This window comes from Callithrix jacchus, chromosome 7 (assembly GCF_049354715.1).
Source record: "Callithrix jacchus isolate 240 chromosome 7, calJac240_pri, whole genome shotgun sequence".
NCBI lineage: Eukaryota > Metazoa > Chordata > Mammalia > Primates > Cebidae > Callithrix > Callithrix jacchus.
The window spans coordinates 62,577,354-62,597,152 of record NC_133508.1 but is presented as its reverse complement, the minus strand read 5'-3'; the positions used below and the strand labels follow the sequence as shown (position 1 = coordinate 62,597,152).

General features: G+C 46.7%; 1 protein-coding gene across 1 annotated transcript in view; it reads left to right on the top strand.

Moving 5' to 3' along the window:
• The window catches only part of PAFAH2 (platelet activating factor acetylhydrolase 2), a 62,860-nt gene extending 55,122 nt beyond the window's left edge, over window positions 1–7,738 (top strand). The window contains exon 10 of the mRNA XM_054258954.2: window positions 7,622–7,738. Within this exon, the coding sequence (XP_054114929.1) occupies window positions 7,622–7,625 (4 nt within the window). The 3' untranslated portion in view covers window positions 7,626–7,738. The remainder of the gene's footprint in view (window positions 1–7,621) is intronic.
• The last annotated feature ends 12,061 nt before the right edge of the window (window positions 7,739–19,799 follow it).

The window sequence follows — 19,799 nt, the reverse complement described above, 5'->3', positions numbered from 1 at the left end:
TGCATTCTTTTCTGCCATGCACACCCATCTTTTCCTCCCAGTGCTTGAGGATTCCCTTCCGCTTTTGAGCTCTGGGATAGGCCATAGTGTCTCTCTCTTTCTCTCTCTCTTTGAAACACGTCTGTCACCCAGCCTGCAGTGCAGTGGCAAGATCACAGCTCACTGCAGCCTCAGCCTCTTGGGCTCAAGCGATCCTCCCATCTCAGCCCCCTGAGTAGCTGGAACTATAGGGGCATGCCACCACACCCGGCCAAATTTATTTTTATTTATTTATTTAGTAGAGACAGGATTTTGCCATGTTGCTCATGCCCAGCCAAATTTTATTTATTTATTTATTTAGTTAGTTAGTTAGTAGAGACAGGATTTTGCCATGTTGCTCAGGCTGGTCTCGAACTCCTGGGCTCAAGTGATCCTGCATCAGCCTCCCAAAGTGCTGGGATTACAGGCATGAGCAACCACACCTGGCTTATTTTTTATTTATTTTCTTTTTCTTAGGGACAGGGTTTTGCTCTGTCGCCCAGGCTGGAGTGCAGTGGTGCAATTGGAGCTCACTGAAGCCTTGAACTTCTGGGCTCAAGTGATCTTCCCACCTCAACCTCTCAAGTAGCTAAGACTATAGGCATGCACCACCACATCCAGCGTTTTCTTTGTCTTATTCGTTAGAGATGGGGTCTGGCTATGCTGCCCAGGCTGGCCTGGAACTCCTGGCCTCAAGCAATCCTTCAGCCTCAGCCTCCACAAGTGCTGGGATTACAGGTGTGAGCCTCCATGCCCTGCCTACAGTCTCTTAAATACCCTCTCACCTCTTCTCTCCACCAAGTCTGTTCTTCCCCACTGTTCCAGCATTGCTGCTGACTCTCCTCTAATGAACCTTCCCTGCACGCTTGTGCGAACTCCTCCAGCATCCTCTCCCTCCTGCCTGAAGCAGCTACGTCTATTCCTCAGATTTGTTAGTTTTACTTCTCTTCTGTGCATCACCTATCAGGCTTCATTGTGCACCCTGGTTCCCACTTAACATAGAAGAATTCTTGAGGAACACACCTCCCTGGACAATTCAATTCCATCAATGTGGCTTGTACATGCTAATTTGGCTGAGTAGAGAATTCTAGGTACAAATTCATTTTTTTCCCCTCAGAATATTGAAGACCTCACTCCTTTGTCTTCCAGCATGCAGTTCTGTTGGTTAAAGATCTGATATGCAGTCTGTATCTCAGTCCTTTATTTCTGGAAACTTTGGGTCAGATACTTCACCAATATGGGTGCCTAGATATGCATCTCTTTTTCATCGAGAGACTTTTAGAAATAGAGGATTTGGTTGATTAGTAGAAAAGGATAGCTGGTACAGGTTTTCTCTGAAGTGAGAGAATTTTTCTTTACACATAGGATCTCTTTCCTGAGTGGAATGTCTGACTGTGGGCTCTGGGTAAGTGGGCAGGGGCTGTCAATAAGCAGACTTCCCTTTAAGCAGTCTTGGGATCCCCATGCGTGTGAAAACAATGTTTGGGGTCTGTTAGTTGTGACTGCCAGAAAACAGACTTGATCCAAGTTAAGTTAAAAGGGAACTTATTGGCTTAGGAAGTTTGAAGTGGGCTTGCTGACTGTCAACACGGTGGCAAGATGGCCACCAGCAGCTCCAGGCTCCCAACATCCTGCAGTCCACGGTCCCAGAAGAAGACCCAGAGACATTCTCTCCCAGGGACCGTATTATTAGACCCCATGGAAGGAGGCCATGCTCTGGTTTGAATGTGTCTCCCAAAAGTTCATGTGTTGGAAACTGCCCCCTATGCAGCAGTACTGACATGTGGAACCTTTAGGAGGTGATTGGGTCAGAAGGGCTCTGCTCTCATGAATGGATTAACCCACTCATGGATTAATGGATTAACGGATTCTTGAGGGAGTGGGCTGGTTATCACAAGAGTGGGTCAGTTAGAAAAGCCAGTGTGGCCATTTCTAGTGAGCCCCCTCACCATATGATACCCTGCAACACCTTGGGACTCTGCAGAGGGTCCCCACTAGCAAGAAGGTCCTCACCGGATGCAGCCCCTAAACGTTGGACTTCCCAACACTTATTACCCAGTCTCAGGTATTCAGTTATAGCAAAAGAAAACAGACTAACACAGCCCCAAACTGCTTGTGGGGTCAGTCTGCTTGTAGGATCATGTGGACAGGAGAGAGATACTGAGATGCTTGTGCCGTGGCCTACATGTTACACCCAAGGCAGGCATGGTGCTGTGACTGTTTACCACAACCACAGGGGATGGCAGAAGTACCCCAAAGGGCAGAATTCCAGGCAGACAGACTACCCATAGCCTCATAAAAACTCTAGAGTATTTCTTCTGGGATAAAGTTGCCTTTTTCTTTCCCCTCTGGGACCTCTTTTTTCTTTTTTCTAAACTGGGATCCTTCCCTAAGATCTCTCACTTGTTTAGAAAGCACTTGGAATACCTTTAGCAGATTTTTTTTTTTTTTTTTGACAAAGTTTTTTGCTGTTGTTGCCCAGGCTGGAGTGCAATAGCACGATCTCAGCTCACTGCAACCTCCATCTTCTGGGTTCAATCGATCCTCCTGCCTTGGCGTCCTGAGTAGCATGTGCCACCACGCCCTAATTTTGTGTTTTTAATAGTGACAGGGTTTCTCCACGTTGGTCAGGCTGGTCTCAAACTCCCAGCCTCAGGTGATCCGCCCTCCTCAGCCTCCCAAAGTGCTGAGATTACAGGCATGAGCCACTGCGCCCGGCACTTTTAGTAGATTTTAAAGAAACCATTTAATTATGAATGCATTAACAGAACGCTATTCAGAAGGACATTTGCCCTAAAAGCCAAATTATTAAATTGTTAACGTTTTTTAATCATCAAGTGGTATATGCAAAGCAGACATTTTCCCTTCCCCTCCAAGCCCCATCAGGAATGATTTGCAGTGGAGAGGGAATCCGAGGTATGGTTTAAACTAGGAATGGAGTCACAGTCAACAGTGGAAGGAAACTCAGGGGTAGGGTGAGCATCAGAGAAAGTAAGCATTGCGTATGTCTTTCACAACTTGCCTGGTAATTTTTTTAAAAAACAGTGATTTTATATTTTGACTCAATTCTAACAAAATGTTTCCCATATCAAATGTTCCTTTTATCAAATTGGGTTTGCCAGATTCCGCTTCTTTGAGGCATAGGTGGACTAAGATTCAAATAGCTGATTCCTAGGCCACTACTCTTATCAGATAGGACATAGTCTCCTGGCAGAGGGGTCCCTGGCACAGGCAGGCAGATTCCAGGTCCAGATTCTGCCTTATTTTCTCCCATGGGTGGCTGCCTGAGCAGCTGTTAGATGGAAGAATGCCCTACCCAGCCTTTGTCTCACTCTTCACACCGCTTCCTCTCCCTTCTGCATTGCAGATCTGGAAAGTGAGGCTGGAAGTGGCAAGGGTAACCTGACTGCCTGTTTCCCCAGTCCCCAGCCCCAGGCCTTGCCACTGCCTTGCCTCCTTGTCTTTGATAAATAAAGGTGAGGTCCAAGAGGTACCCTCACCTTCTTGCCCCACCCAGTTCAAAATTCAGGAGCTGCAGAGCCTATAAGAAGACCTCGGAGCTGTTCAGGGCGGCTGGGAAGAGAGCTAGGCCACAGGCCCGGGATCCCTGGACCCTTCATGTAAACAAGGAGATTACCTCCCCCCGGGCACTGTCACTTAGCACTTTCTTGAGTCAATACTTTTATTTGGTTTTTATTTTTACTTTTTATTGTTGGTTTTTGTTTTGATTTATCGTGGGCTTTCCCCTACTTCTGTTTACATTCACACTCCCAATTTCCTTGCTCTTTGGGGAACAGGCTGTCTTAGTCCGTTTGGGCTGCCATAACATAATGCCGTAGAAGGGGTGGCTTAAACAATGGACTTTTATTTCTCCCAGTTCTGGAGACTGAGAAGTTCATAATCAAGGTGTCAGCTGATGAGGCTTCTGGTGAGTTGCCCTCAATGGCTTGCAGATGACTGCCTTCTTCCTATGTCTTCATACAGCAGAGTGTATGTGAGCTCTTGTCTTTCTTCCTCTTCTTTTTTGAGACTGAGTCTTGCTCTGTTGCCCAGACTGGAGTGCAGTGGTGCAATCTTGGCTCACTGCAGCCTCCACCCCCTGGTTTCAAGCGACTCTCCTGCCTCAGCCTCCCCGGTAGCTGGAATTACAGGCGCATGCCCCAAAACCCGACTAATTTTTGTATATTTAGTAGAGACGGGGTTTCACCATGTTGGCCAGGATGGGCTCAATCTCTTGAACTTCTGCTCCGCCTGCCTCGGCCTCCCAAAGTGCTGGGATTACAGGCATGAGCCACCGCACCTGGCCTATGAACAATTTTAATGTTGATATATTCACCATTTATATGACTAAATACCTTACGCTATAACTGTAGCATAATTTATGTAACCAACTTCCCAATGTTGGATGCTGAGGTTTTTTTTTTTTTTTCCTGTAAAAGTTAACATTATTCTTTGTAATGGAACTGTTCTGTGTCATGACAATGGTGGGGTGGTTCCACAAATCTACATGTGATAAAATTTGGTTGAACTAAACACACACACACAAATGTGTACTTCTACAGTGGTGAAATCTGAAAAAGGTGGGTGGATTATATGAATGTTAATTCTCTGATTGTTATTATGCAAGATGTTACATTTGGGGAAAACTGGGTGAAGGGTATATGGGATCTCCCAATATTATTTCTTACAACTGCACATTAATCTACAAATTAATTCAAAATAAAAAGTGTTGGCCATGTGCTGTGGCTCATACCTATAATTTGAGCACTTTGTGATACCAAGGCAGGAGGATTGCTTAAGCCCAGGAGTTCGAGACCAGCCTGGGCAACACAGTAAGACCCATCTCTACAAAAAATTTAAAAATTAGCTGGGCATGGTGGCATGTGCCTGTGGTCCCAGCCAGGTCCCATCTACTCAGGGGGCTGAATGGATGAGTGCTTGAGCCCAGGAGGTTGAGGCTGCAGTGAGCTGTAATCATGCCACTGAGCTCTGGCCTGGACAACAAAGTGAGACCCTTTGTCTCAAAAATAATAATAGGCCTGGCATGGTGGCTCATGCTTGTAATACCAGCACTTTGGGAGGCCGAGACACGCAGATCCCTTGGGGTCAGGAGTTGAAGACCAGCCTGGACAACATGGTGAAACCCCGTCTCTACTAAAAATACAAAAATTAGCCAGGCATGGTGGAGCACACCTGTAATCCCAACTACTCAGGAGGCTGAGGCAAGAGAATTGCTTGAATCCAGGAGGCAGAGGTTGCAGTGAGCTGAGATCATGCCATTGCACTCCAGCCTGGGTGACAGAGCGAGACCCTGTCTCAAATAATAATAAGTGCTTAAAATCCACTACACTGGATATCTTTGTAAATACATGTGTACTTCTGAACATCTAGTTTTTCCTTTGGGTAGATTCCTATGAGAGAAATTACTCATAAGAAAATTCAACAAGAAGTAAGAGCTCTCAATCTCAGCACATTAGGGTTTCCTGCCATCACCCAAAGAGCTTTGCAGGCATAGAAAACTGATAATCATGCCTGCTGAGGAAGAGGGCTTGGCCACACTCACAGAGCTTTCCACAAACCTGGAGTGCCGGCCAACTAATTTACAATGAGAAATGTGAGCAGAGGATCCAGGACCACTGCCCATAGCCTGAGTTTCCTCTCCCTACAGCTCTTCATGGGCAAAGCCACATTCTAATTGGAAGATTGACTTGCGATGTGAAGCAAGGGAAATTAAGTGATATGATCCCAGGCTAAACCCTGCTGTGCACATCTCCATAGCAGGGCTTTATCCACTGCCACCAGAGACAAGCACATGGGTTCTCGGGCAGGGTACCCTTTCTTAGCAGTGCTTGAATGGGGACAGCCTATATTTGCCTCTGTGACACTATTTCTGGGCTTCCAAGGTTTGCTAACCCCTGTTCTGGAGTGCATTGTTCCTTTAGGTGTGTGAAGATGTTCCAATGAGTTCCAGATCAATCTTGTTGGCCTGGAAGTTGATCTGTCTCATGGCACTTGTTCTTCTTTTTTTGAGATGGAGTCTCCCTCTGTTGCCCAGGCTGGAGTGCAGTGGCACAATCTTGGCTCACTGAAACCTCCACCTCCCAGGTTCAAGTGATTCTCCTGCTTCAGCCTCCCAAGTAGCTGGGATTACAGGCATGTGCCACCACACCTGGCTAATTTTTGTATTTTTGTAGAGACGGGAGTCTCTCCACATTGGCCAGACTGGTCTCGAACTCCTGACCTCAAGTGATCCACACCACACCTTGGCCTCCCCAAGTGCTGGGATTACAGCGGGGAGCCACTGTGCCCAGCTCAGCACTTATTCTTAACACCTAGTTCAGCAGACCTCTGCAGGGCTCTTTTCCTCTTATATTGTATGTAAAATTTTGAGTGTGTGATCAAATGTGTATTTTCTGGAGAGACAGTTCATAGTGTTTACTATATTTTCAGAAAAGAGTCAGGCTGGGCGCAGTGGCTCATGCCTGTAATCTCAGCACTTTGGGAGGCCAAGGCAGGTGGATCACGAAGTCAGAAGTTTGAAATCAGCCTGACCAACATAGTGAAATCCTGTCTTTACTAAAAATACAAAAATTAGCCAGGAGTGATGGCACGTGCCTGTAATCCCAGCTACTCAGGAGTATGAAGCAGGAGAATTGCTTGAACCCGGGAGGTAGAGGCTGCAGTGAGCCGAAATCATGCCATTGCACTCCAGTCTGGGCAACAGAGTGAGACTCCATCTCAAAAGAAAAAAAATAGAAAAGAAAAGAGTCTCCGTTTACTAGTGAACATCATGTGGGCCCACGTTCCAGGCATTATACTGAGGGGGGCTTTGCATGCATCAATTACCTCATTTAATCCCCACTGAGGTCAATAATCTTGTCCCAATTTACCATTTTGGACAAGTTAAAGAATACTGCTTTTAAGTGGCTTTGAGCCTGGCACAGTGGCTCATGTTTATAATCCCAGAACTTTAAAGAGGCTGAGGCAGGCTGGGCACGGTGGCTCATGCCTGTAATTTTAGAACTTTGGGAGGCCAAGGTGGGTGGATCACGAGGTCAGGAGTTCCAGACCAGCCTGGCCAATATGGCGAAACCCTGTCTCTACTAAAAATACAAAAATTAGCTGGGTGTGGTGACGCATGCCTGTAGTCTTAGCTGCTTGGGGTGCTGAGGCAGGAGAATCACTTGACCCCAGTAGGTGGAGGTTGCAGTGATCACACCACTGTACACCAGCCTAGGCAACAAAGCAAGACTCTTGTCTCAAAAAAAAAGGCTGAGACAGGAGGATCGCTTGAGCTCAGGAGTTTGAGACAAGCCTGGGCAACAGGGCAAAACCCTGTCTCTACAAAAAATCTAAAAAATTAGCCAGGCATGGTGACATGACTATAGTCCCAGCAACTTGGGAAGCTGAGGTGGGAGGATTGCTGGAGCCTGGGAGGTTGAGGCTGTAGTGTGCTGTGATCATGCCACTGCACTCCAGCCTGGGCAATGGAATGAGACCCTGCCTCAAAATAAATGAATACATAAAGCGACTTGGAAATCTGTTCTCTGTTATGGTCGATGTTTGTACTAAGGGGAGTCTTATTTCCGTTTTATTTTCCTAGGTGAAGAAAAAGAATTATTGGTGGCAAGCACACAATCCATGCCAAATGGAGCTGTGGAACGGCTTTGTTGCTGCTTCCCAGAGGCTAAACTCCACTGCCTGTGCCAGCATCTCTAGTTACTTGCTTCTCTTCTTGCTCACAGGTCTTTGTATGCACTCAGACTAACCTGTGAACTGGCACCCCGTGTCTGCATCTCCCTGACTTTGGCAGCTTGGATGCCGTCTTCACCTGTAAATGCCCTTTTCTCCAAAAAGCAGGTCTGCTGCCTGTTCATTCTCTCTCTCACTGTATCAGAGCCTAGAACCTGCAGGCTTTCTGAAAGAGCATTGTGTTGCTTTTTATCCAAAGCAGCATGCATTTCCATCAGCTTTCCAACAGAAAATCAGGCGAGAGCTTATTCAACATTCATTTATTCACTGAATATTCATTAATTTTCCAGACATTCTTCTAGGTACCAGGGATGCCAGTAAAAAATATTTACCCTCATGGAGCCTGGCTTCTAGGGGATGAAAACAGACATAAACAAATAAACAAATAAATGAATATTCAGTGAATGAGTGAATGATGAAGAACCTCTTTCCTGATTTTCTGTTGTAAAGCTGACAGATATACATGCGGCCTTTGACAAAAAGTAACATGATGATCCCTTAGAAAATCTGCAGTTTACCCGGGCACAGTGGCTCACGCGTGTAATCCCAGCACTTTGGGAAGCCAAGCGGGGGCAGATCACAAGGTCAGGAGTTTAAGACCAGCCTGGTCAACATAGTGAAAACTCATCTCTACTAAATATTTTAAAAATTGGCCGGGCATGGTGGCAGCTGCCTGTAATCCCAGCTTCTGGGAGGCTGAGGCAGGAGAATCACTTGAACCTAGGAGGTGGAGGTTGCAGTGAGCTGAGATCACACCACTATACTTCAGCCCTGGTGACAGTACAAGACTCCATCAAAAAAAAAGAGAAAGAAAAGAAAACATGCAAGTTCTAGAGTTTGATGCGTGAAAGAGAGAGTAAAAAAGTAAATCCAGTAGGTCTGATGCTTTTTTTTTGTTTTTATTTTTTTGTGTGACAGGGTCTCTCCTAAGCTGGAGTGCAGTGGGGCAAACATGGCTCCCTGCAGCTTGACCTCCAGGGCTCAAGCGATCCCCCCACCTCAGCTTCTGGAGTAGCTGGGCCTAAAGGTACATGCCACAATGCCTGGCTAATTTTTTTGTTTATTTTTTTTTATAGAGATGGGGTCTCGCCATATTGCCCAGACTGGTCTTGAACGCCTCAGCTCAAGCAATCTGCCTGCCTTGGCCTCCCAAAGTTCTGAGATTGCAGGTGTGAGCCACTGCTCCCAGCCTTCAGATGCTGTTAAGATAAATAAAACAGTAGTGGGGCATAAGGAGTGCCAGGGATAGGGCATCACATGGTGAAATGAGGAAGCCAGGGAATCCTCACTGAGAAGTGCAACTGAGCAAAGGCCTCTGTGGTATAGTAAAGAAAACCCTGAGGCCAGGTGCGGTGGCTCACACCTGTAACCCCAGCACTTTAGGAAGCTGAGTTAGACAGATCACCTGAGGTCAGGAGTTCAAGACCAGCCTGGCCAACATGGTGAAATCCCGTCTCTACAAAAATACAAAAATTAGCTGGGCATGATGGTGGGTGCCTGTAATCACAGCTACTTGGGAGGCTGAGGCAGGAGAATTGCTTAAACCCGGGAGGCAGAGGTTGCAGTGAGCCAAGATTATGCCATTGCACTCCAGCCTGGGCAACAGAGCAAGACTCTGTCTAAAAAAAAAAAAAAAAAAAAAGTTATTATAAGGTTTGAATGAAATTATACACACACACACACACTAGTGTCAAATATATAAATGGGAACCACTGACATAGCTTTTGCTAGATAATCATGAGGGCCCATCCAGTCCAGGGTTCCCACATTCTTGGAGGGTCTTACTTGGATCCAGAGGCCCAATTGGAGGGACTGGAGCTCTCCTTCCCTTCCTGAGTCAAGCCCCAAGGTGAAATCTGAACTTCTCTAGTGATGATTTAGATGAAATTCACTCTGCAATTTCATCTCTTTGTGAACACCCCTCTCTGAAAACAGAGGGTTTTCATTTTTAAGAAAGACTCCTCACATAGTTTGATGAAGGTGTGGTCTTAAATCTAGTTCACTGATTGCAAAAACCTGGCTTGATTCAACACACTTGATCTATTTTAATCTCTCCGCCACTTGCTTAAAATAAGAAGCTCATTGCTATGCTGCCCACGGCTGCATCTAAATCATAACTGAACTGCGAATTGAATACATTTTTCTCTCTTCTGCTAAATACCATTTTTATCTTCGCCAAGCCCACACATCCTGAGTTGAGAGTGTTTGCTTTAGCAGTTTCCCCCTGGACCTGGAGGGATAGTCAGGTGACAAAAGACCCCTCCTGAGCTTCCAGAGAGCCTCCCTCCCTATGACCTGTTTGTCTTCCAACAGGGCATTCTCCTACCCAGGAGCTAGCAGAAGCCACCTTTCAGGCTGTCACCACAATTCCTGCTTTTGTTTTCCCCACTCTTCGTTGCTTGGTGAGGCATAGGGAGGCTTTGTGAGCCTTTGGGTCTCTCATGTCTCCTGGGAAAGGCTTGAATCTCAGCACCCTCTGGACTTCAGTCTCCCCTTCTTTGACTCATTATAGGAAGTGGAAAATTAGCAAAACAGGGAATTCAAGGAACTCCAAAAAGCAGCCTCATAAACATGAATTAAGAGACTCGACTCCTGAAAGGAATGATGCCACGCTCAGAAACCAGCCTGAAACTCATGCTTTTCATCTTTAATCTTCTCCTGTCCAAAGCCTTAACTCCTCCCACGTGTCTCCTCTCCTTCTCCTTCCCATGAGAAAGGTCAACATTATTATCATCGTTTTACAGAGAGTCAAATGAGCCCCGCTGGGGAGGGAGCCAGTGGCACAGTCCAGATTAGGATGTGAGGCTCCCCGGAGGACAGGCTGGAGCCTGAGGTGTCCCTCAACTGCTTCATTATTTTCATCCATATGAATATTTCCTTTTCAGTTAGCCCCTGTGCACCTGATAAGAAATCCTTGCCACCACCGTTGCAGATATCAAGTGTAAGGAAAGGCACCAGGGGAAAAACATAAATACTCTATTCTGCTGTTAGGAAAACAGGAGAATAACTGAGGTTAACTGGGAAAAAAGAAAGGGTAGCAGCCTCAGACAGGGTCAGGAATACAGGATAGAGAATCAGAGCTGGCCTCTGCCTCTCAGGTGCAGCCATTCAGAAATGGCACTGTGAAGCAAAGGATTTTTTTTTTTTTCTAGATGAAGTCTCACTCTGTCACCCAGGCTGGAGTGCTGTGGTGTGATCTCAGCTCACTGCAACCTCTGCCTCCCGAGTTCAAGCAATTCTCCTGCCTCAGCCTCCCAAGTAGCTGAGATTACAGGTGCCCACCACCACACCTGGTTAATTTTTGTATTTTTAGTAGAGACAGAGTTCCACCATGTTGGCCAGGATGTTGGGATTACATGAGCGACTGCACCCAGCCAAAGCAAAAAATTTTTGGTTTCCAGCAGTGGAAGTGGGTGGCATTGAGCCAACTACATGAAATGGCAAGAAAAGAGATTCTGAAACTAGTCTAGTCAGTTTCAGAACTGTGTTAGCTGTATTACCCTAGACAAGTTACTTTGCCTTTCTGAGTCTCGGTTTCCTCATCTGTAAAATAAGAATAATAATAGTATTTCTACTCAGCAGCATTATTGTAAGGATTAAACAAGATGATATATAGGCTGGGCGCAGTGGCTCACACCTGTAATCCCAGCACTTTGGGAGGCCAAGGCAGGCAGATCATGAGGTCAGGAGATCGAGACCATCCTGACTAACATGGTGAAACCCTGTCTCTACTAAAAATACAAAAAATTAACCGGATGTGGTGGCATGCGCCTGTAATTCCAGCTACTCAGGAGGCTGATGCAAGAGAACCACTTGAACCCAGGAGGTGGAGGTTGCAGTAAGCCGAGATCTTGCCACTGCACTCCAGCCTGGGCAACAGAGTGAGACTCCATCTCAAAAAAAAAAAAAGATGATATATAAAACATACTTAGCACACTATGCAATACACAGTAGCTCTAATTATTAAATGTCTACAATATGCCAGCATTATGCCAGTTACAGGAAATAGTTATATGAGTAAGGTAGATTCCTCGCCTTGGAGGAGTTCATTTGCTTATCAATAGGACAAGCGAACAGATATTTACCACATAGCACTTTGGGAGTGATGCTGTTTGTCTACAGTTTTGGAATAGATTTTCCCACCTCTGGATGAAGTTAACTGCATTAAGAACAGAGACTAGGCCGGCCACAGTGGCTCAAGCCTGTGATCCCAGCACGTTAGGAGGCGGTGGCAGGAGGATCACGTGAGGTCAGGAGATCGGGACCATCCTGGCCAACATGGTCAGAAAACCCATCTCTACTAAAACTACAAAAATTAGACTCCAAAAAGAAAAAAAAAAGAACAGAAACTGAACTCATGACCTGAAATGATGGGAACATAATAAAAAATAATTGTGGTCTAGCAACTGGCCATTTCCAGAGAGAGGGTGTAAATTGTCACACAACCAGTGATTTCATTCTATCCTCCTCAAAGCCTTACAAGATTTGATGAAGAGTAACTGAAGAGGGGAGTGTGACTTTTTCTGGGGACTTCAGACAATTAATTGTCCCTCAGGCCCTGCACATGCTAACCCCTGCCTCTACTCCCTACCCCGGTAAAGATCATAGTCAGTGCTATGTGTTATATGCCCCTACCCATCCCACAGAGGGGAAACTAAGTAGCAAAACGGCCACAGGGTAATGTGGGGAGGCTGGTCAGAGCCTGGTGGATCTATAAGCTACGAGTAAGCCGATCATTTTTTTTTCCAAGACAGAGTTTTGCTCTGTTGCCCAGGCTGGAGAGCAGTGGCATGATCTCAGCTCACTGCAACCAGCTTCCACTTTCTGTGTCCAAGCAATTCTGCCTCAGCCTCCCAAATAGCTAAGATTTCAGGCGTCCACCACTATGTCCCACTAATTTTTGTATTTTTAGCAGAGATGGGGTTTCACCATGTTGACCAGGCTGGTCTCGAACTCCTGACCTTGTGATCCACTACCTTGGTCTCCCAAAGTGTTGTCATTACAGGTGTGAGACACTGCACCCCACCCAGGTTATCTTTATGAAGTCAAAGAATTTAGGAAAATGCCTTCTTGCAGGTTTAGGTGGAAGTGAAACTGTCTACTCTGCTCTCCCTTAATTGGAAATAGGGCGGTGAAAGAGTGGGACAGAAGGCAGCCTGCCCTGTGCCTGTGCTAGTGATCTCTGCACACTGAGCTCCATCTAGGGCACATCCTAGCCTGGATAGGATATCTTGCTTTGTGTGTGACGTGTCTTGTCTTTCCCCTCACATGTGTATGATACTTTACAGGGCATAACGTCCTTTCAGCCCTATGATGCAGGCACTTGTCACTTCTCAGGAAAACAAGGCTCAGAGAAAGTAGAAATCTCAAGGCCAGAGCTCAGTTTGCTGGCTCTGAGACCCGTGCATCCACTGTTATAGATGCTTCCTTCCTTCCTTGGGGCTGTGGATCTGGATTTTTGCTAAGGAGAGGTTTCCTCAAGTGGGTCAAAGGATCCTTGGAGACAAAGCTTCTTTCCTTTTCCCGATGCAACTTTTATACAGGAAGTGTACAGGAACATCAAGAAGGCAGTCATATTAGTCCATTCTCAAGCTGCTGATGAAGACATACCCAAGACTGGGTAACTGATAAAGTAAAAGGTTCAAGGGACTCACAGTTCCATGTGGCTGGGAGGCCTCCCAATCATGGTGGAAGGTGAAAGACACATCTTACATGGTGGAGAACAAGAGAGAAAATGAGAGCCAAGTGAAAGGGTCTCCCTTATAAAACCATTAGATCTTGTGAGACTTATTCACTATCATGAGAATAGTATGGGAGAACTGCCCCCCGTGATCCAATTACCTCCTGCTCAGTCCCTCCCAAAACATTCAAGATTTACGGGAACTGCAATACCAGATGAGATTTGGGTGGGGATACAAGCAAACCATATCAGCAATGGAGGGGGTGGAATGAGCCCCAGCCTCAAATAAAGAGGTAGGACTGCTCCACCAACGGCTGCCATCTCTCCTATGACCTTCAGCAGGTCACTGTACCTCTTTGTGTCTGGGGTCCTTGTTAGCTATAGGGAGTCATGTTCCCTTCCCTGCCTACCTTCTGGACATGATGAGAATCAAATGAAACAAGCAACGTCAGAAACAGTTTGAGAATGTTGAAAGTACAATACAAACCCAAGGTATGATTCTGAACATCTTCATACAGAAATGAGAGCCGGTGGCCCTCAGTTGCTTCTTTCATTAATTCAAGCAATGCTAGAAAAATGTTGGTTGGATACTTTCCCTGCACCAGACTCTGTGTTAGGTACTGGGGATGCAAGAAAACCTCCAGACTTTGAGGAATTCAAAAGGAAGAGAGACAGATTCAAACAAATAATTATGACACATAGATGGGAGGCCTTTTATTTCTGTTTTATTTTGTTTTGAGACAAGGTCTCCCTCTGTCTCCCAGGCTGGATTGCAGCGGCACAATCATAACTCACTGCAGCCTTGACCTTCCAGGCTTAACTGATCCTCCCACCTCACCCTCCTGAGCAGCTGGGACCATGGGTGCTTACCACTACGCTTGGCTATTTTTTTATTTTTAACTTTTTGTGGAGATGGGGTCTCCTTATGTTGCCCAGATTGGTCTCAAACTCCTGGGCTCAGAGCTCAAGCAATCCTTCCACCTCAGCCACTAAGTAGGCAAGACTGCAGGCCCATACCACTGCATCCAGCTAATTTTTAAATATCTTATAGAAACAGGGTCTCACTATGTTGCCCAGGCTTGTCCTGAACTCCTGGCCTCAGGGATCTTCCTACCTTGGCCTCCCGAAGTGCTAGGATTGCAGGCGTAAGCCACTGCACCCAGCTGATGTGAGGCCTTTTAAAGACATGACCACGGTCAGGGAGCCCTTCACTTAGGTATCCACAGATGCTGTGGAATGCGAGGTTGGATGGCAGTGAGCAACAGTTGGAGCCAGAAAAGACCCCCAAGAGGAGGATGAGAAGGGGGCTGATGGAAGCGGGAGGGAAGAGGGAAAGGGCAGAGGAAACATCACGCACAAAGGCCTTGAAGAGTATGTGAGTCATTTACTATAACTGGGGCATGGGTTACTTGAAGGAAGTCTGATGACTATTTCTTTTTTTTTTTTTTTTTTTTTGAGACAGAGTCTTGCTCTGCTGCCCAGAATGGGGTGCAGTGGTGCGGTCTCAGCTCACTGCAACCTCTGCCTCCCAGATTCAAGTGATTCTCCTGCCTCGGCCTTCCAAGCAGCTGGGACTACAGACACCTGCCACCACGCCCGGCTAATTTTTGTATTTTTAGTAGAGATGAGGTTTGGCCAGGCTGGTCTCAGACTCCTGACCTCAGGTGATCCACCCGCCTTGGCCTCCCAAAGTGCTGGGATTATAGCATGAGGCACTGTGCCCTGCCATGATGGCTATTTCTTATTGTGGGAACAGAGCCTGCTGGTCACCCTGAAGTTCTTTTTGGGACATGTTTAGGCATGTACATCTATGTGTACTGGTTTGCCTCTCTGGGCTGCAAGGAAGAAGCCCATGTAAACGAACTCAGCTCCGGAGCTTTGCTGTGAGGCCCCATGTGAAGCCAGATTTTTAGGAAATGATCTCGGCTACTAGCTGGACGTGTGCTGGGACCTTAGGCTTCCAACTCAGTGCAGTGCTGTCCAGATTATGACCTGAGTTCCAGGTCGCACCTTCTCTGTGGCATGTGGTACTGGTTGTTGGTGGTTCCTGAGAGCAGTAGGGTCTAGTTGCCTTGGTTTGCTACCAACTGGTGTAATTCTCCACATCAGGCAGGGCTCCAGCCTAGCCACCATGGCAGGAGTTGGTTTCCACTGGGTCCAGCATATACCAGGCCACTGTCCCAGGTCCAACCAGGACTAGTTTTAACCATAATGCATTACAACCTTATATGAAGAGAACTCCGGATTTTGACTTGGTTCATCCTATAGAGAGCTTTGTAGGTTTCTCTCTTGGAGAGACAGTTGGAGCTGAGGAGAACCCTTTAGAGATCACAGTCCAATTTACTCACTTCACAGAGTGGTATAGGAAGGCCCAGAAAAGGCATTAGACTTGCTCAAACCTGTGCAGCAAATTCACTGCAGGGCCAGGCCTAGAACAGGTCTCCTAACTCCAGTCAGATTTTTTGATTGGCACATAAATGTGCTTTCTGTGCTACGGACATGTTCATGAACCCATGTACTGTGTACAAGGCGGTGGGCTATGTCCTGCGAATGGACAGGCCACATAATCCCTGTCCTCCAGAAGGTTATAATGGGGGTATGAGAGCACACATAGAAAAAGATAGCTGTGGCCGAGCACGGTGGCTCAAACCTATAATCCCAGCACTTTGGGAGGCCTAGGGCGGATCACCTGAAGTCAGGAGTTCAAGACCAGCCTGGTCAACATGGTGAAACCCTGTCTCTACTGAAAATACAAAAATTAGCCAGGTGTGATGGTATGTGTCTGTAATCGCAGCTACCCAGGAGGCTGAGGCAGGAGAATCACTTGAACCCTGCAGGCAGAGGCTGCAGTGAGCCAAAATCATGCCACTGCACTCCAGCCTGGGCAACAGAGCACAATTCTGTCTCAAAAGAAAGAAAAGAAAAAGATAGCTGTTCAATTTGCAGTGGCCCTGGGCAAAGCCAATATAGTTAGACAAATTACACCAGGTCCAAGGGGGAAATCTGTGAGACTCTGCCTGCCAGGCCCTCGATGACCTTCTAAGAAAGGTGATTTTCAGCCAGGTGCGGTGGCTCACACCTGTAATTCCAGCACTTTGTGAGGCCAAGGCAGGTGAATCACCTGAGGTCAGGAGTTCGATAACAGCCTGGCCAATATTTTGAAACCCCATCTCTACTAAAAATACAAAAGTTAGCCAGGCGTGGTGGCACGTGCCTATAATCCCAGCTACTAGCGGGGCTGAGGCAGGAGGATCACTTGAACCTGGGAGGTGGAGGTTGTGACAAGCCAAGATTGTGCCACTGAACTCCAGCCTGGGCAGCAAAGCGAGACTCCATCTCAAAAAAAAAAAAAAAAAAAAAGAGAGAGAAAGAAAAGAAAGGTGATTTTCGTGATTTTTTTTTAAGCCTGTGTTGCCTAGCCTGGAGTGCAGTGGCTATTCACAGGTACAATCGTGATGCATGACAGGTACAATCGTGATGCATGACAGCTCCTGGGCTCATGCGATCCTCCCAACTCAGCTTCCCAAGTCACTGGGTCTACATGCGTGTGCCTCTGCACTCAGCTAAGATTTTTTGTTTTAGTCTGGTTAGAACCAGACAAGCCACAGCAGGACTTCTGGACTCAGCCATAGGCCAGTGGAGAGCAGGGAGAAGCCTAAGGAAATGGAAAGGGGGTAAGATTGGAGACTTTGTTGCATATGACCGGTTCCCTAAGCCATCTGCTCTTGCAAATCCCTACTTAGCAGCCCAGAGCAGTTACAGGAGGGACAGCGGTCTTTGAAACACAAATTACCAGTGATGACAAAGCACTGGGTATGAGGCTGTTTGTTCTCTTCCTGAGTGGATGAGGTTTCTAAGGGATAAATGGAGTGTTCTTTCTGGCTGGCCCAGGACCTGCTACTCCCATGCAATGGCTAGGGGATGCAGTCAGAGGCTCTAGGGAGTGGCAATGGCCTGACTTCCAGAAAGACAAGTTGAAAACCCAGTTACAAGGTAGGAGTTCCAGAGCCTGGACCCTGGCAAATTAGTCTTTTGGCCTGGTTGCCATGGAGACAGGCAGGCAGCAGCTGCTGGGGAAGAGGAAACAGCAGCTTCACCAACATCTTGAATTCAGAGAGCCATGATGGGGGAGGGGGCTTGACACCACTCTTTCTCCCCCAGATACTGAGGTCCCTGTCTGCCCCCTATCCCCCTGACCCCTGACTCTCAGACTCACAGGATCTGGTGAGTTGCCTGGGTCACAAAACAAGATGGTGGCAGTACTGGATCCTGAAACCCCAGTTTCCTGCTTCCAAGCCAGCGCCCCACCTCTACTACACCACAGTTGCCCCCTGATCAGCTTCAGAGCCAAAGATCTTCCAGCACGCTGTGCTCCTGGGCCCTGGGAGGGTTCCCAAGATGCCTCCTTGAGGGGATAAGTCATTAGAGGTGAATCCCAGTGTGTTGGCCACCGGAGGCCAGTTTGGCCCAGTGCTCTGTCGCTGTCTCTCTGGAAAACCTGGCAGCATCTGCGTGGGTCTGTGACCAGCCATTGTCTGGGAAGGGCGCTTGAAGTGGAGCCCAGAGGGAACTCAGCAAATGATGGGGTTTATTGTTCCCTCATTTGATGCTACATTGATAACATTAATTTGTGGCTTCACGGCCATGCTGCCTGGCTGGCCATCCTTCAAGTCCTAACCTCCCTAGCCTGGTGGAAACAGCCCTTGGCACTCCCCCTCCTAGGGGTTATCTCTGGAAATTGAAGGTGGGAGAGGAGGGGCCTAGGATCCAGGTCACCTGAGTCCACTTTCGCAGCCCGGAGGTTGTGTCTCAGCATCTCAGTTTCATCCTCTTTGGTAAGGAGAAACGAAGCTGGTATTATCTAGGGCTTTGAGTTTCTGGGCTTTGGATGTGAGTAGTATCCTTACATAAGAGAACAGAGAGCTAGTGTGGAGAGACAGGAGAGGACTGGAGAAAAGCAGAGACTGCTACCAACCAGCCTGGGCTTTTGATGTTGCTATTTTAATTATGAAGGTAGTTTATGTGTGGGCATTATGAAAGAAAAAAGTCAATGCCAAGGAATATAAAGGAAATGGAGAAAATTACCCATCACTCCAAGCCCCAATCCCTCTTCCCTGGTGGAAACCACTGATAATTTTTTTGTATATCTTTTCAGATCTTACTCTATTCTTACACTTTCCAACTGTATATTACTATTACTTTTAAATTACACAGATGATATGAACACATTTCTACAAAAGATGCAAACACTACAGATAAACATAGAGCAAATAGTAAAAGTCTGCTTTTAGTCTATTCCTTTCACCAGACAGCTATTTTGTTTGTTTGTTTGTTTCTTTGTTTTTGAGACGGGGTCTCCCTGCGTCACCCAGGCTGGAGTGCAATGGCGCTATCATGGCTCACTGCAGCCTTGACCTCCTGGGTTCAAGTGATTCTCCCACCTCAGCCTCCCAAGTAGCTGGGACTACAGGCATGCCCAGCTAATTTTTGTATTTTTTTTTTTAAGAGACAGGGTTTTCATCATGTTACCCAGGTTGATCTTGAACTCCTGGCTCAAGTGATCCACCCACCTCAGCCTCCCAAAGTGCTGGGATTACAGGAATGAGTCACTACACCCAGCCTGGACAGCTATGGTTAACAGTTTAATGTCCTCCATACATCTATGTACAAACACAAATCCATACTTTCAGGTTTTCTTTCTGTAGCAGTAAGTGCAATCATAACATCCATATGGCTCTGCAAGTTGCTTTTCCTACCGTAATAATAATTAGATTTTTCCACAGTAATAGACCTACCCCATTATGTCTAACTGCTGCTTCATATTCTCCTTTTTGGATGGTCTGTAACTTATTCAAGTAATCCTCTCTAACAGACACAAGTTATTTACAATATTTTGTTAATAATAACACTTTGAACATTTGTACAGCCTTTTTTTTGAGACAGAGTTTGGCTCTGTCACCCAGGCTGGAGTGCAGTGGCACAATCTCAGCTCACTGAAACCTCCACCTCCTGGGTTCAAGCAATTCTCCTGCCTCAGCTTCCTGAGTAGCTGGGATTACAGGCGCCTGCCACCATGCCCGGCTAATTTTTTAGTTTTCAGTAGAGACAGGGTTTCACCATGCTGGCCAGGCTGGTCTCCAACTCCTGACCTCAGGCAGTCCACCCACCTCTGCCTCCCGAAGTGCTGGGATTATAGGCATAGGCCACCTCGCCCGGTCCCATAAATTTATTTTTAAGTTAAAAAAATTGTCTTAGCCATAGATGCCCATTACAAAAAAAAAAAAAAAAATTGAAAACTGTAGAAAGCTACAGGGGGGGAGAAATCACTCAGTGTCTCCATTCAGCAACC